The 17,910-nt window shown below is 35.1% G+C and overlaps 2 protein-coding genes across 6 annotated transcripts in view; one reads left to right on the top strand and one right to left on the bottom strand.

Moving 5' to 3' along the window:
• Positions 1-7,289: 7,289 nt before the first annotated feature.
• serpinh1b (serpin peptidase inhibitor, clade H (heat shock protein 47), member 1b) lies at positions 7,290-11,064 on the bottom strand. 2 transcript variants are annotated; one of them, XM_052575427.1, is made up of 6 exons: positions 10,891-11,064; positions 10,122-10,169; positions 8,941-9,554; positions 8,623-8,721; positions 8,303-8,535; positions 7,290-8,213 (listed from the first exon to the last, which is right to left on the bottom strand). In XM_052575427.1, the coding sequence occupies exons 3-6, from the start codon at positions 9,521-9,523 to the stop codon at positions 7,911-7,913; spliced, it is 1,218 nt and encodes a 405-aa protein (XP_052431387.1). In that variant the 5' UTR covers positions 9,524-9,554; positions 10,122-10,169; positions 10,891-11,064; the 3' UTR covers positions 7,290-7,910. The 2 variants fall into 2 exon arrangements, with proteins under 2 accessions (XP_052431387.1, XP_052431388.1); XM_052575428.1 differs by lacking the exon at positions 10,122-10,169.
• Positions 11,065-14,023: 2,959 nt separating this feature from the next.
• Positions 14,024-17,910, top strand: part of gdpd5b (glycerophosphodiester phosphodiesterase domain containing 5b) — a 38,113-nt gene continuing 34,226 nt past the window's right edge. For all 4 annotated transcript variants that reach the window (XR_008157088.1, XR_008157087.1, XM_052575894.1 and 1 more), the window contains exon 1: positions 14,024-14,328. The gene's annotated coding sequence lies outside the window, so the exon portion shown is untranslated. The remainder of the gene's footprint in view (positions 14,329-17,910) is intronic.

The following is a 17,910-nucleotide window of genomic DNA, read 5'->3' as shown; positions in this document are numbered from 1 at the left end:
ATTTTGTTGAAATATAATTGTTTTCCATTTAGTTCTGCCCTTCTTAAGCAACAGAAGATACTTGTATGTTTCCCGGTACACAAATTAAGTACAATTTACCTTGATCTTCAAATTCCTAAAGTTTTTACCCCCCAGCTCTTAATGCATCTTGTTTCCTTCTGAAGCATCAGTGAATGTTGGAATCTTTTTAAATATTTGGGTTTGAGTCCCTCAAATGTCCTCAATGTGAAAGGATTTATCTCAAAATCATACAGTCACTGCTGGAAAGGGTTCAGATATGCAAAGATGCTGTAAAAAATAAAGTGAAGTAATTTTTCAAGCATTTACTTTTTATTTTAAATGCAAATAAAAGTAAAAATAGTAAAATAAAAAAAAAGTAAAATTGTTTTTTATATAAATTAGACATTTTGACTAGACATAAGAAGTATTTGGTAAGATTTAGAATTTTTTATTTTTTTTGCAGTGGACCTATGAATTTAACATGATTTACTGAGTTAAAATACTCAACAGCACTCCATTTTCTGTTTTAATGTCAGGAAATAAAGTTGATACCCATGTAGTGGAGTTGGAGGATTTAGATGAGAGCAGATCTGAGAAAGAAGGTAATGGCGTAGACATGGGGCAACAAATAGAAGAGGAAACGGCCAGTAAAGCCTCCAGAGCAGAATCAGATCCTGATTTATCGTCAAATAGTGAAATCGATGACACTGTCTTGGATGAGGACTATACACCTGAGAAAGATGACAGCCCAGATAATGGTAGTGATACAGACACAGATCAAGGAGCTGTCAGTGAAGGAGATGCAGGAGATGTACTTGAAACTTCTGCTGTTCAACGTCATAGGCGCCCAAGGCCAGATATGTATTGGTTAGGCAATTGATGATGGATCTTTTTCTTTTTGCATACTTGTTCACACATCTGGTTGAATGTACTGTTATAATATCAATAAAAAATAACAATGTGATTTCTAAAAAAAATTTTTTTCTTGTTTACCAAAACATTGAAATATAACTTTTATCAATTATGATATGAGACTAACGATAATATATATATTTATATATACAAAAGAGTTAAATGCACAGTCAGAATTCCTCAGTGTTCTCTTGTTCATTTTACTTAACAACAAACACATGCAACCACAACAGGCATAAGCTTATTTGAAGGCAAAATATAAAACAATATTGCAACCTGGAGAAAAAAAGAAGAAGAAACAAAAAAAAACTTGAAAAAAACTTTAGGCTAGATTTAACCCCGAGTCACAATTTATAAAAAAGTTTAAGACTATTTGGCCTAATGTTTTCTATTTTACTAAACAACAAACACAATCATTCTAGTATTGCATATCAATTCTAAACACTGTAAATATTCATCTCAGGCATCATCTTAATTTTGCTTTAATGTGAACATGATTAATGTTACCTAAGTCTGTACAATATTTCAGGATACTTTAGAACCACGTTACAGGGCTTTTATTTTGAAATTCACTGTTGTAGGCGGGATATCTGCAATCTGTTTTGCATCTCATGAATAGGAGTTTCTACTAGTAATAATACAATTATAGAGCTCTGTAATTGGAATTGTTTCTAGTAAGAATTGAATTAAAGAGCTCTCTAATTCAGTTTTTACTAGTAACAATTACAATTAGAGAGCTCTATAATTCAGTTTTTACTAGTAACAATTGAATTAGAGATATGGGAGGCCCTTTCAGCATAAAAACGTCCCAGCGTTACTCGTCGTAATTATATTTTTACTAGTAACAATTCAATTAAAGAGCTCTATAATTTAATTTTTACTAGTAACAATTACAATTATAGAGCTCTATAATTCAATTATTACTAGTAACAATTATGATTATAGAGCTCTCTAATTGAATTATAGAGCTCTGCAATTGTATTCTTACTAGTAACAACTGAATTAAAGAGCTCTATAATTCAATTTTTACTAGTAACAATTCCAGTTAGAGAGCTCTACAATTCATTTATTACTAGTAAGAATACAATTGCAGAGCTCTGTAATTCAGTTGTTACTAGTAATAATCCAATTGCAGAGCTCTGCAATTCCACTAGAGAGCTCTCTAATTCAATTGTTACTAGTAAAAACTGAATTATAGAGCTTTCTAATTGTAATTGTTACTAGTAAAAACTGAATTAGAGAGCTCTTTAATTCAATTCTTACTAGTAACAATTCCAATTACAGAGCTCTATAATTGTATTATTACTAGTAGAAACTCCTATTCATGAGATGCAAAACAGATTGCAGATATCCCGCCTACAACAGTGCGTTTCAAAATAAAAGCCCTGTAGCGTGGTTCTAAAGTATCCTGAAATATTTTACAGACTTAGGTAACATTAATCATGTTCACATTAAAGCAAAATTAAGATGATGCCTGAGATGAATATTTACAGTGTTTAGAATTGATATGCAATAATAGAATGATTGTGTTTGTTGTTTAGTAAAATAGAAAACATTAGGCCAAATAGTCTTAAACTTTTTTATAAATTGTGACTCGGGGTTAAATCTAGCCTAAAGTTTTTTTCAAGTTTTTTTTTTTCTTCTTTTTTTCTCCAGGTTGCAATATTGTTTTATATTTTGCCTTCAAATAAGCTTATGCCTGTTGTGGTTGCATGTGTTTGTTGTTAAGTAAAATGAACAAGAGAACACTGAGGAATTCTGACTGTGCATTTAACTCTTTTGTATATATAAATATATATATATTATCGTTAGTCTCATATCATAATTGATAAAAGTTATATTTCAATGTTTTTGGTAAACAAGAAAAAACTAATTTTTTAGAAATCACATTGTTATTTTTTATTAATATTATAACAGTACATTCAACCAGATGTGTGAACAAGTATGCAAAAAGAAAAAGATCCATCATCAATTGCCTAACCAATAAAAGTGACTTAGGCAGAATATGCCATGACTTTCTCTTACATATAAAATGCAAACATAACAAAACTTGTTTTACTCTCCTAAATGTAACCAAGATGTGTAACTTGTGAACCCTAACCAAGTTGTTTCTTATTAATGTCTAACCTTAACCACTGTTTTCCTTTTCTACCCTTAATCAAAGTTCCACCTAGGTGCTGTGCAAACATAACCAAAGTTTTTTTATTCTCCTAAATATAACCAAGATGTGTAATTTGTCCTGACGGCAGTAATGGGATGGGACTGTAGGCAGTCCAGAGAGCCATTCTTTCAGGAAGGTCTGGTCAACATCTGATATGGGCACACATGGGCCAGTCTTGTTGATCTCGGGTTTACACGGATCAGTTTTGGATTTTAACCATGATCCGATGGTTCTGGGGGCAAAGCAAAGTGTTGAACAGAAAAGATTCTTACACACAGGTAGTTTACGTCTATCTGCCAGTTGCAGGTAGTATAATAGGGACGTTGTTCTCCAAGATGCAACACCACCTTTCTTCTGTTTTATGGGCACATTTTGGACTAGAGTCTGGATATACAGCTTGCGTGTCTCCCAGAAAGGCATGGACCAGAAATTGTTGAAGATATCTGTTCCATGCTATTCAGTCAGTTTCTCTGACTTTAAGCAGTGATGTGATGTGTAGGGTGGGGCCATGGTCTTTGGTGGTCTCTCCTGTCCCATTGGATTCTTCTAATTCTCCCCCTTAAGACGCTTCTCCTTTATCAGCTCTCGCTTCCACATATCTGGCCTTGGGTGCCTATGACGTTGAACAGCAGAAGTTTCAAGTACATCTCCTGCATCTCCTTCACTGACAGCTCCTTGAGCTGTGTCTGTATCACTACCATTATCTGGGCTGTCATCTTTCTCAGGAGTATAGTCCTCATTCAAAACAGTGTCATCGATTTCACTATTTGACGATAAATCAGGATCTGATTCTGCTCTGGAGGCTTTACTGGCCGTTTCCTCTTCTATTTGTTGCCCCATGTCCACGCCATTACCTTCTTTCTCAGGTCTGCTCTCATCTAAATCCTATCTAAAACAATAATTTAGTTCATTTTACAAAAGATGTTAAAGTAAACTTAAATTAACCAACCTTAGTAGAATCAACAAACAACAATTCAGTTCATTGTACATGAAAATTGTGATTAATGATGACAAAGAAAAATTACTGATTCCACTTCAGAAACACCGCCCCCTGCAATAAGGATTTTGTAAGACTTTAACACCGAATCAGTAAACTAGAGTGCAGTCGCACAATACAATTCAACACCAACATTTCTTCTTAATTAAGGTTCGTCAAACAGACCACAAACACACATTTGAAATGCAATACTACATTTCAAAGAACTTATTTGTGTAATATGTTCTAAATTACATTAGAACAAGTTCATTAACTCAACTGTGATCTGTTATTACTCAGGTACCTATCTAATGGTGCTACACTTCTGCAAGAGGGTGACAGAACAACAATTACCCATAATACACTGCAAAATCCTCAGCCAATGAGATTCAAGTCTGTATTGGTTTTATTAATCTGTTACTTTTATGCAACAGTTATGTTGGCTGAACAAATCATTTTTAAGCTGACAATACACACTTTTTTGTTGAATGAACTAGACTAAATTAAGTTCACATTGTTAAAGTAAATTTGCAAAAGTGAAAGTAAATTTTGTAGTGTAGGAAGCACCAGATTGTTTTTAGACAACTTGCACTAAGAGCACTAATATGTCTATAATTTCTTTTATGAATGTGTTATCTGCATTTTCTCTTTTTATTTTGTTAGGAGAAGTCCTGGGGTTTTTAAAATGGTATTGTGTTTGAATTTAATGTTTTGGCTACAAATCGCAGATATTGCAGACTGCTCAGCCCTGCCTCTCCACCGTGTACTTCGTCCATGTCAGCTGGGGGCGCCAAAATTTCCCGCCTGCCTGTTTATATACCCCAGTTGAATATGCATAAGGCACGATTAGCATAATGATATGTCACCGATTACAGAGCTCTGTAATGCAATTGTTACTAGTAAGAATTGCTATTGTAGAGCTCTGTAATTCAATTTGAACTAGTAAGATTGCAATTACAGAGCTCTCTAATTCTAATTGTTACTAGTAAGAACTGAATTATGGAGCTCTGTAACTTAATTCTTACTAGTAACAATTCAATTAGAGAGCTCTGTAATTTAATTATAGAGCTCTATAATCAAATTGTTACTAGTAACAATTGAATTAGAGAGCTCTATAATTAAATTATTACTAGTAAGAATTGCAATTAGAGAGCTCTGCAATTGAATTCTTACTAGTAATAATTTGATTATAGAGCTCTCTAAATGAATTACAGAGCTCTCTAATTGAATTGTTACTAGTAACAATTATGATTAGAGAGCTCTGTAATTCAATTGTTACTAGTAACAATTACGATTAGAGAGCTCTCTAATTCAATTGTTACTAGTAACAATTCAATTAGAGAGCTCTGTAATTCAATTATAGAGCTCTGCAATTACACATATCTTTAATGTGTATTTTTACTAGTAATAAATCAATTGAAGAGCTCTGTAATTCAATTGTTACTAGTAAGAATTCAATTAGAGAGCTCTATAATGGTAAATGTTACTAGTAATAATTCAATTAGAGAGCTCTATAATTGTAATTGTTACTAGTAATAATTCAATTAGAGAGCTCTATAATTGTAATTGTTACTAGTTAGAATTCAATTAGAGAGCTCTATAATCATAATTGTTACTAGTAACAATTGAATTACAGAGCTCTATAATTGTAATTGTTACTAGTAAGAATTCAATTAGAGAGCTCTATAATCAGAATTGTTACTAGTAACAATTGAATTGCAGAGCTCTATAATTAAAAATGAATGGAAGTCAATGGAGACATATGACTAGTAATAAATGAATTGTAGAGCTCTCTAATTGGAATTGTTACTAGTAACAATTGAATTAGAGAGCTCTATAATCATAATTGTTACTAGTAAAAATTCAATTAGAGAGCTCTATAATTGTAATTGTTACTAGTAAGAATTCAATTAGAGAGCTCTATAATTGTAATTGTTACTAGTAAGAATTCAATTAGAGAGCTCTATAATCATAATTGTTACTAGTAATAATTGAATTATAGAGCTCTATAATTGTAATTGTTACTAGTAAAAATTAAATTATAGAGCTCTTTAATTGAATTGTTACTAGTAAAAATATAATTACGACGAGTAACGCTGGGACGTTTTTATGCTGAAAGGGCCTCCCATATTAGAGAGCTCTCTAGTGGAATTGCAGAGCTCTGCAATTGGATTATTACTAGTAACAACTGAATTACAGAGCTCTGCAATTGTATTCTTACTAGTAATAAATGAATTGTAGAGCTCTCTAATTGGAATTGTTACTAGTAAAAATTGAATTATAGAGCTCTTTAATTCAGTTGTTACTAGTAAGAATACAATTGCAGAGCTCTGTAATTCAATTAGAGAGCTCTACAATCATAATTGTTACTAGTAAAAATTGAATTATAGAGCTCTATAATTGTAATTGTTACTAGTAGAAATTAAATTATAGAGCTCTTTAATTGAATTGTTACTAGTAAAAATATAATTACGACGAGTAACGCTGGGACGTTTTTTTGCTGAAACGGCCTCCCATACATAGGTGAAATTTTTGAGAACTGGAGGTCTTTTCTGCCGTTTTGTAGCTTACCACAAGATGGCCCTATTATAAAGGTTTTTGTTCTGTTGATCAACCCAAAGCAATGATTCCGTACATTCAGTATTCTCTTTAATAATAATCCTTAAACCAGTTGTTTTCATTTCATGAATATTATGCATATTACATTACGTCGGCTTGGTTATCTTGGCAAGGTTTACAGGTTGGTTATTTATGCTGACGATCTCCTCTTTGACTATTCTCTTCTCTCTCCATGCGAGCCCTTGTCTCCAGCCGTAATCCTTCTATTGTATGTCCACTCACTGGCTCATTCAGCCTACAGGATGGATCTGCTAGTGTGAAAGGAAATAGCTACTTTCTCACGTCAAATGTCCTTAGTGGTTTAGAGGTTTATGGTGCCACAAAGATAGCAGGGTGTCTGGGAAATATGTGTCACCTGACAGGTGAAGAGGTGAGACAACACTTTATTCCCTAAGTGGAATAAACACAGCTAAAGCTTCAAGTTCCAGTCCACAGAGGGTTGACACAACAAACAAGGCAGAATGACTGGGATTAAACTGTTAGGAATGACAGAGCAGTGACAATGTGCTGTGCTTTTCATCTGTCATATCTATTATTTTAGATGAATTTTTTTTTTTTAGGATTTTTATTTTTATTTTTAGGATTTATATATTTATTGAAGAAGAAAAATAGGACAATATATATTTTCAAAAATTTAAGTTTATTGAAAAAAAAAAACAATGAAAAGGATAAAAAATCAACACACTTTCTCAAATGAAACTATATGGTACTGACAATAACATCTAAGAGTGTTAAATCTATGATGTTAAACATAACATCAGTGCAGGAGCCAAGCGTGTTTTGTTGGCTAGAAGTGAAATCATAGAAACCTACAAACTGTGCTTGAGAAACACTTGAATAGGACTACCTTTTCCCTTTAAACATTAAAGATAAGGCAAACCCTACAAAGATGTCACATTCTCATAAAGAGAGGTTCTACAAGCACAATCCTAAATACCACAGTTTAACATCAATGACACTACGCTTAATATAAGCATAGTGTCTGATCGAATAATACACATTAACAAATTGATGTCAAATCTCTGGTTACATTTGTAGGGTTCTAATTCTTCACTTATAGGATTGTATTGCTCCTGATGTTTATAACCAGTCTCCTTAAAAATAGGTTTTTGCTCTGAACGTTTCACTGAGATTGTCCATACACAGATAATCCATCGGAATGGCCACATGAGGTAACAGTCAAACCAATAACAGCAATAATACCATTTAAAAAACATCAGAAAAATTCAAATAGCCTAAAAGTTACAATTCATCTCTCATTTTATCACCCTTAGGCCGAACTAGCCTGCCAATAAAAAGAATGGAGTTGGTCTTATTGTCTTTCACAAGGAAAATGAAGGGATGGTCGACGTAGAAGAGCTTGGGGTTCCTGATCTTCTCGCTACCATAAATGCTGGTGTCAAATGGGTTTCCCTCTGTGTCCCACTCCAAGGCAGAGGCATGGAAGACATTAGCGAGGTAAAGATCTTTCTTGCCAGAAATGTTGGACAGGTCTGCCTTAGACTTGTCCACGGCTTCAGTGAGACCAAGTTCTGCAAGAGGTTTCTGCAAAGCAAGAGGAAATAGCCTCATTTTTCATGCACAAAATAGCAGTGGTTATATAACAACATTTTGCAAAAATAAGCCATATTTACCTGAAGGTCATGGCTGACTTCCATGCTAACTTTAGGTAGAGAGATGGCGACCGCTCTTTCCTCGAGCTTGCTGATCCAGGTGTCCAGCTGCTGGCGAGTGAGCAGTTTCTCCAGCCTTTCCAGGGGCTCCACATGGTAGGGCATGATGAAAATCATGCTGGACTTTTTATGTGCCAAAGGCATGCTGACTACAAGCAGCTTGTTCTGTGTGTCATCATAGAAGCCGTAGATACCTGTAAAGTGCAAAGTTAAATGTTAAGTTCACTATTAGGTATAGTAGATTTTAAGTAAAAGACTTTAAAACAAGCTGTTGGTTTTACCTGTGCGATGCATCATTGGAACAGAGATCGTGTGAGAGCGGGAAACCAGGAAACCTCGGTTGTCAACCATCTTGTGGTGGAACCTCTCATCCCAGTGGGCTGTTGAACAGAAATAAGCCATAAATATTAATAATCAGCTTGGTCATTGTAATCAGTATTGTGTTTGTTATTTTGGTCTGGCTCTCTTCAGGATAAATAATGTAAATGAATACTTTAATACAGAAATTCTTGGAACTATTAAAGTAAATATCAACTATGGGTTCATCCTGGATAAATATTTAAATGCAATTTTTATGACATCTTAGTTTTAATACTTACGTTTAAAGAACATAGCATTGGCGATCATAGCCCCATCTGTGTTTTTCACATCCTTGGTAATTTCTGGCAGCTTTCCGTCAGTCGACTTGGCAGCCCACTCATTGATGGAGTTAATGGCGCTTCTCTTATCACGGAAGTTGATCTTCGAGTGTTCGTAGTTGTAGTGCTTCTTGCTGTTCTTGACGAAGTCGTCTGAAAAGCTGACTGAGCTGGGGCCATACAGCCTGTTGCTGATCTTCCACGTGACGTTGCGGGCCTGGGGGTCGCTCACCTCAGTCAGAAGCTCGGACAGGCCTGTGTGCAGATGGTCATCCTTCAGGGTGTCAGCCTTCAGGAGACTCTTCACCTGGGACGCAGTGGAGGATTTGCCCCCCATGGCAACCATTCCCAGAGAGGAGGCCACCACCACAGGAGAGATGAGGATGTTGTCAAGATCCTTTTCTTTGGCCATATTGTGGTAGAGATTGAAGGCTAGGTTAGCGCTGGTGTCTGCCATGGAGGTTGCATGGGGACTCAGCTTTTTGTCCTCACCGGACACGGCCACAACCAGAAGACACAGAGCAATGAGGTTGGATACCAACATGCTTGCTGTATTTTTGGGTAGCAATGAAAGCCTAGAAGAGAAAAGAGGCAACAAGTGACACTGAGTGCAATATGACACATTTTTCAAGTAACGCAAATTCAAGTTTTTCTGTGTGTTTAGGTTGTAGGAACAAAAGGATACATAGTGAATTGTTTGAACATTATATCAGTTTTAAACCATTTTGTATTTTGATTGATTATGTTTTTGAAATGTATGAACCCTAAATAGTTAAAACTACAGAAATAAAGCCTGTAGGCCATGTTTCTAGTTCAAGCCTGTTAAACAAAAGCGATGACAGTGACTCATCAGACAGGAATCCACTGCTTAATGTAAGTCTGCTCATTTTATACAGTTCTGAAATGTGCAGAAATGTGCCAAATCACTTTAAAAACATTTTTTTTAACTTTACTGCATATAGATATTACACTGCATGATGAAAGTGTGATTTAAAACTGTTGTGAGATGTTACGTGTCCCTATCCACTAACAACCTCAAGATAGCAGCTTATGAAAGTCAGCATGGTTATTCATCCACTTATTTTGTTTGTGTCTTTTATCTGTTTCTTCTTTGTATGTTGCTTTTTTATCATCTTGGATACCTTGATACGTTTTCATATTCATAGTTGTCAACGATTGCGATTTTCACTCTGAAAGACAAGAGGTGCATTTGGGTAATCTACACAAAAATATGTTCATATGCATTGGATAACGTGCAAAAACAAAAAACAAAAAACAAAAAAAACGAATTGAACTCCTTGCTTCTCATAAGCATAGATTTATTCTGAAGCCAAGGTCTGCTGCTACTTCATGCACACAGAGAAACAAAGACATGTAGACTCTTCTTATTGGCTGTCTTAGCTGGAAACTTTCAACCAATCAGAACTTCCACAGTAGACCCACATCTGAATTCCAGAAATAGCACTGATTGAGTGATAGCATAAAACCACTCCTGACTGGAAAGATTTCATCACCTTTAAATATAGGGTAAAAAATAATGGAAAATCTAACATAAATCTGTATGCATTATGCAATGTATGCATAAGTGATCATCCTATGACTGTCTGACACATGTAAACTGACCTGCAGGTGTTTTAGCAGCTATTTTACTAAAGTTATACATTTTTCCCTTTCTTCTTTGGGGAAAAAAGCAAAAACATAAATAACCTTATACTTAATTTTGGATTGTGTTGCCCCTAAATGTATTTTTAAAAGTGCAAAATAGACTGAAAAGCAGAAAGAAAAGTAAAGAAGAGTATTCTCAGACCCTGTGTGCAGTAGCCTTTTTTAGCATGCAAGCAAAAATAAAAAATAAAAAAATGCCTTTCCAAATAAGTATTTTTGAAATAAAAGCATTTTCCCTATAATTACCTTGGAAAGCTGTTTTGAATGTGGTCCTCTTCTTTTCTCAGATGTTCTCGTCGTCTTTTCTCAGATGTCTTTTTCTTCTTTTCCCGGATGTTCTCTTCTTCTTTTCCCCGATGTTCTCTTCTTCTTCTCCCAGATGCTGCTTTGGTACAGAGTGTTTGAAGCAGAGACCTTTATACTCCACGAAAGAAACTTCTAGAAGCTGGAGCCGGGCTATTCAAATGAGGATGTTTGGATTTCTTAGGGAAGCTTGGGGAGCCCTCCCTCTGGATCCAATGACCACAAGATTCAACCTCTGCAAGGTCCTAAAGCCTTCTGAAATCTGCAAAAAATCCGTTAATCTCCACCATTAAACTACTGTCATCTTTATTTAAACTAAGAGTTGTTAATATAAAAATCTATATTTGGACATGAAATGTGTAATGGAAGTTGGTAATTTTTTTCTTATTTCTGATATTTTACCACTAAACCAAAATTTGCTCTGCTGAGTTGGCAGTGTTTTACAGAACAGATTTTATGTGCATTTTATGCTAGAATATAAAGTTTGAAACAACTGTTTGTCAATGAATCACATAAATGACCCCATGCTATATTATATAGCCATTATAATCACAAAATTTTGTCAACATTCCTTCTAGATTCTTCTGTCGGGGGTGTAGAGACATGTTCCCCAAGCTCACATCTTCCCCCAACACTGCCACGTCAAACTGTGAATTCTTTTCAGGCTGTGGGTGTGGTGCAGAAATCACTTTATACATTTCAAAGGAACATTTTACTGAACTTAAAATATATTTTTTTTTGTATTTTTGATTTTATAATGTTATGGTGATCAGTCTTTTGCACCTTTTGTTTTGTTAAGCCTATTGGTCTGAGCGCTTTTGCATATTTGCACTTTTTCTTTATGTAACTTTTTTTCTGTCCCCTGCAGTAGTGAAACACAAGCTTTCTTTATTGCTTACTTGCTTTTTCTTTCTTTCTTTCTTTCTTTCTTTCTTTCTTTCTTTCTTGCTTTTTATCAAATGAGCTCCATAAAAATGCATTAAAGATAAAAAAAATTGCTGTAAAAAGTTCAAATTTTTATTAGGTAAATTTAGAAATGTCTTATAAGCACAAAAGGATGTGTTTTATGCACGGACCACCTGTGTGTGGTATTGTCCAAACACGTGGCTATGATGTAAATGGCAATCTGTTGTTTACCGGAGAGAGTCTCTTTAAACATCTCAGTTCTCTCAAGACTTCAGTCTTGCATGTGGCAGATGCCTTATTTTCTACAGTGGCACAACACTCAAACTTTAGTTCTGTTTAAAAATGTTTTAAGAATATTTCCATATATGTTCGCTGAACCTCAGAAAATCTGCACAAAGGAGTCATTGAGTTATGTGCTGAGCTGGGGGCTGTGCCAAGCATGTATGATGTAAGATGTGAGCAAAGTTACTTCTTAACTGCTGATGCAGCATTTCATGTTTCTTTGATTTCTTATCGAAGAAGTGAGAAAAAGTTTCCATCATATACTGTTTTTGGTCTGATCTACAACCCCTAGGAGTTTTGTTTTGTTTTATTTTTTAATGACCATCTTTTATGGTGGGTACAGTAATCAGAAAAGTTTTTTATAGCACCGTAAGATGCATGTAATTGGAAAATAAAATAAAAGAAGTAGGCAAACCTCCCCAACAAGTATAACAGTCCATTTGCACATTAAGTCGGAAATATGAAGTATGATTTTGGCTCTTTCATGGCTAAAGGGAGAAAGACTATAATTCTTGCTCGGGCTGATGAGAATCAATGCCTGGGCCTATATGTGTTGCATTAATGAACAGACTCTTAGTCATTGTGGATGAGGAGTAATTGACTGTGACCTTAGTCACTTTTACTAATTAAAAGCATGATGATTAGTTCTTACAGTTTAAATCCCAAAATTTGACTTGGTATGTTTAAGGTTTTAAGGTAATTATTCAGATAACCTTTCTTTTGAATTTAGAACAATAAGTAGCTTAACACACACATTTTTTTCAGCCTGCACCGTATTGACCACTAGATGGCGATCAAAGAAAGCAGTAGTGTCATACAATTGATGGCTTTCCTAAATTCAGAGGTATTTCTCTCATTAAACAATAAACAATGGGATTTTATGGTTTTGGTATTTCAAAATGTTTTTTTAAAAACAGCACCTTTCTGACTCCAGATTCATGACATCTATCCTTTGAGGGATCATGTATGCATGTTTAACAAATATGGGGGTTTGGAGATATCTGAGCAGCTAGATGCTGTGACCTACAGCTGATCAGAGAATAGGTGTACACTTTATTTTCAGAGGGCCTGATAATATCAGGGGACGCATTTACCCTGGTGCAACCTAAACAAACTTGTCCACACACACACTTACAAGCACTGGGGATCACAAAAGTATGCTTGTATGATTTATCAATGACAGTCTTACTTAAACTTTCAAATGCTTTCCAAGGCTTCCCTTTATTTAATTTTCCCCTGTGTCTCTCAAAAATGATCCCTAAAGTTCAAATAACCCACAACTAAAGCTATATATATATATATATATATATATATATATATATATATATATATATATATATATATATATATATATATATATATATATATATATATATATATAAATTTTTTATGTTTTATTTTTTAGACTTATGGTTCTTTGCTGCCACTATTTAATGAAATTTGTCTATTTATTTGAAAGCACAACTTAATTTAACACTTATTATTATAATTTTTGTTTTCACAATTACGTTTAAATGTCTTTTAATTAAAAAAATACAATTTGTGAACAAGCAAAAAATGAAAGTATACTAGATCAATACATATGAGTATTACCAGAGACAATTTGGTATTACATTAAAAGTCTTAGTTTGAATAAAACTAAATAAGGATTCTTCGAAAAATCCCCTGATCCATGATGTAAATTGCGTGTGGTTTTATCTTTGACAAGTAATTTTATGTATAAATAAATGCTAAATACATTAAAATATAACAAATGTTGTATTTCAAGCTCAACATTGAAAAAGTCTCTATCCTTTACATTCTGGACAGTAGGGAGCACAATAAGACAGAGCAGCATGTGGCTCCGCCCACCTAGCATTAGCCCCGCCCATAAGCTGTCGGCAGCACTACTGCTGTCTCACTCCCATGAGCTCAAGCGCAGGTACAGCACTCATTAAGACAACACAAGAGCCGAGCAAACAAACAGCTTGTTCTTTGAGTTTAGACACTTTTTTATTGCTTCTAAACATGCTAGTCGTGTCTGCCAGTGCGAGTGCCTTTTAATTTGGTCTCATGTTCTTTTAATATCCTTTGGTTGAGTTGCTGTGTCAGTTGTTAGCTACCTGTCCCGTTAGGTGTGGAAGGCAGGAAGGAACGCACACAGGCAACGTTCCTCCAAAGTGAACAGCTACAGGGCAAACGCGTCTAGATAAGGTAAGAAAACCTGTTAACGTGTCTTTATTTTTCATTTCTTTCATTTTGTGACCTGGTCCTTTTTTAAATGGTCGATGACCAAATGGTGAATAAACAGTTTAAATGTTGATGTATTATATGATGGTGATATAAGGCGATTAATGTAATAAGTTAAGTAATATTAAAAGGCAATCAATTTATTGAAAGGACGCAGAGGATATTATAATGTTGACAGGGCGCGGTAACGTTAATGGTCTTAAAAATCCCCAGCGAGTAAAACAAAAAGTTTGAGGGGTTTCCATGATGTCAAACATTTTAGTCACTACAAAAGATTACAAGTTCAGTAAGAGCTCTTTCATAACACAAATCGCGTTGTAACCATAGCAACAATGGCGTCGTCTCATTTTCGTTAAGATTATTGTCATCAGACTTCAGTCATTTTACACATTAAAAGTATGTCACAGTGAGTGATTTTATTTAAATTCTTTTAAGACTAACGTTAGCTCTATGTTTATTAGTCAACTGAACAAGGAACGCCAAAAGACAGTTTGCTGAGCTCGAACATCAACAGATAGAAGATTTCAATATGAATATGGCTTACTCTGGTTTTGGCAGTGGGTTTAATTATTGTACATGACACTTATTAGTCATATTCTGACCATCACTTAAGTCAGTCATTAATAGAAATGTTGTTGCTGGTCCAACAAAGGATGTTGATCAAGGAAAAAGTTTGAATTGGGTAAATCACTTCAAGCACTTTAGATGATGTAATCAGTGCAATCATAATTTACATCACTGGTTGTTGGGCCAGATAATCTTGTTTCGTTTAATCTTGTAATCTGCTTGACTTGTTTGATTTTAATGCCGGTTTACCAGTTAAAGAGTTAAAGTTAACCCAAAAATCATTTACACACCCTCAAGTTCCAAACCTGTAAAAGTTTCTAATATTGACCACAAAAGATATTTTGAAGATTGTTGGAAACCAAACAGTTGACAGTAGCAGTTGATTGCCATAGTATGGAAAAAGCACAATGAAAGTCAATAGCTAATTCAACTCGAATGGTTACCAACATTCTTCAAAATTATTTTGTGTTCAACAAAACTCATAAAGGGGTGCAACAACTTGAGAGTGAGTAAAAGATGTCAGAATTGTAATTTTTGGGTGAACCTAACAAGAGTTAGAAAAAAACAAAAATGGACCAAAAGTTAAGAATATACCCACTGCTGACTGTTGCATGTTGTGAAACACACTCATGCTGGCTTTCATCTGCTCTGAAGAATATAGATCTGTTAGCTGAGTAACAGGAATCACTGTTGCCCATCTCATTTATCTAGCATGGTGGGTGTAATGTTGAATTATTCCTCCTTATCGTAAGTGAGCCTGGTGATGCTGTGAGATGACCTATTATTACTGTCAGTCCTGTGGGAGCTGAGCCATGTGCTGTCTTTGATTAGTTCACACCCCCCTCCCACATGTCAAGGAATAATGGACGAGACTCTGAGACTCAAAGCACAGCATTGCATCATTAGTGGACCCTTTTAAGAAGCCCGCATCTGATGAGGTCTACTTTTATACTTGGGGATCTTTAATCTTCATTGCGTTTGACGTTGGGTGATTTTTAACTTAGTACTTAAAGCAGAAATCTGTGGTTATTTGATAAGTAAAGATTTCTTAACTAAATGGCAGCTTTTTAAATTAATTGTGAGGCCATATTGGCTATGGCATGTTTGACTAGGTTGCCAAATTTAGCTAATTTTGGAGCACAGGTTGAGGCAAGGCAGAGATGTACTGTAGTGTTTGATGAAGTACTGGCTTGTATCATATCATCAGTCAGTAAACAAATTGAGGCTTTCTGCTGCACATCTATTCATAGTTTTCACATGATGTTACACCCTCATAGGAACGCCTACCTGGAGTGCAAAACAAGGCTTTGCTCTACTGCTTGCCAGTTATTTTTGACCAGATTTGTGTTAAGTACTATTTTACTAAGACATGATATTAAAAGACTAATTTCAGTATGCACCTTAATAATGATGCATGCTATATACACCAAGTAGATGTGCTAAGAATATGAACCCAACACATTAAATTGAATGTTAAACATTTTCCTATTGAAAACCACTAGAAATAAACTGCTTGATATGTGATTAAGTTTGTTGTGTTCATAAGTATAGAATTTAACAATCGGGTTCCAGAAGAAAAAATACCATCCATTTACTCAATAGGGATGTTGATTTTTAACATTACCTTGTAAACCTTTATAGACAGACATGCTGATTTTAAAGCTAAATTGAAGGTGAAAAAGTACATTATTCATGATGCTGTGAAGAAAATTCCAACAATCAGAGAGCTCGGCAGGAACACTGCTCCCATGAATCACTTTTTTAATGTTGCGATTTACCTCATAGTTGGTTGGTTTGGTTCATGGCCTGTAATGCTTTAGCAAAACCTTTTTTGAAATCCCTAAAGGGAAAAATCAATGGGAAAAAATACTCTCAGAAGTGACGCCACAGAAAAAGTGGACTTTGGCCACATCTGTTTGGTTGTACATAGCATACAGTGAATCATCAGTAAAGTGTATACTGATACCTTGTCCTCATCTTGAAATTCAATCAGCACCTGCATACAGCCATTTCCTTTTTTTCACTTTTGATAATCCATTACATCCAGTGCTTTATATGGATAACAAGTGCCCAGAACTTGCAGTTTGTTCACATTTCATTGTTCTTCAGTTGAGAGGTGATTAGAATACTTGTGACCTAAAACACAGGGAAAATTGAAAGGTATGTGTAATAATTCATGCCCTCAAGCTCTCTGCATCAGTCATGTGACTGAAACTTTGAACTGATCATGTATTGCATGTTGATCATTCAACCAGACTGCGCCTGTGCTTACTGCCTCTGAGATTTCAAGTGGAAAATGAATGGTTAAGGCTTTGATGGCCTTTGTTTTGGCCAGAACAATGTTCCCTCTGTGTCTGCATGCCTCGAATGCCTCTGTAAGGTGCTGGTTTTCCAGCGAAATGTTTCAGCACCTACTGTATTATTACGGTTTTATCCAGAATTACTTTCTTCTCACCAGTCCACTGGACTTAATCACCAAGGGTTGTTGCAAACTACTCCATTAGGGCATTATTTTGCTTTCAGCATTAGCATTCAGGAGGGCAGCAGGTTCAGCTGGATGGAGAAAGTGCCAAGCTCAACATCTCTCTGATCGGAGTGAGTGGAGCCATCTGAGCACAGTATGTTTATCCTCCTGGTTTGTTGTTTATTTGGCTCTGTCCCTGGTGTGTACGAGGTGGTCAGTCCTTCATTTTGTCTCACTCTTTTAAGATCTTTTTTTTTTCCCCAAAAAATATTTTTCCCATGTAAGATTGTCCACTGATTTTGTATTTGATTTGGATTTTAATTTGCATTGAGAACATATCCTAAGACTATACTGTTTGAGTTCTTACATATTGCAACTAATTTCGTTTGTTTTGGCCAATATGGCAACAAAAACATGCCATATTTTTCCTTCCTGTCTGAACAAAGCCTTAAATGGCTCTCAAAACACAACCGGAAAAGCTTGGCAAAGGAGTAAATTCTAACCAGTGATGGTCG

This window comes from Carassius gibelio, chromosome B15 (genome assembly GCF_023724105.1).
Source record: "Carassius gibelio isolate Cgi1373 ecotype wild population from Czech Republic chromosome B15, carGib1.2-hapl.c, whole genome shotgun sequence".
Taxonomy (NCBI): Eukaryota; Metazoa; Chordata; class Actinopteri; order Cypriniformes; family Cyprinidae; genus Carassius; species Carassius gibelio.
Note: the sequence above shows the minus strand (reverse complement) of the source record. Positions and strands in the feature narration are given on the sequence as shown.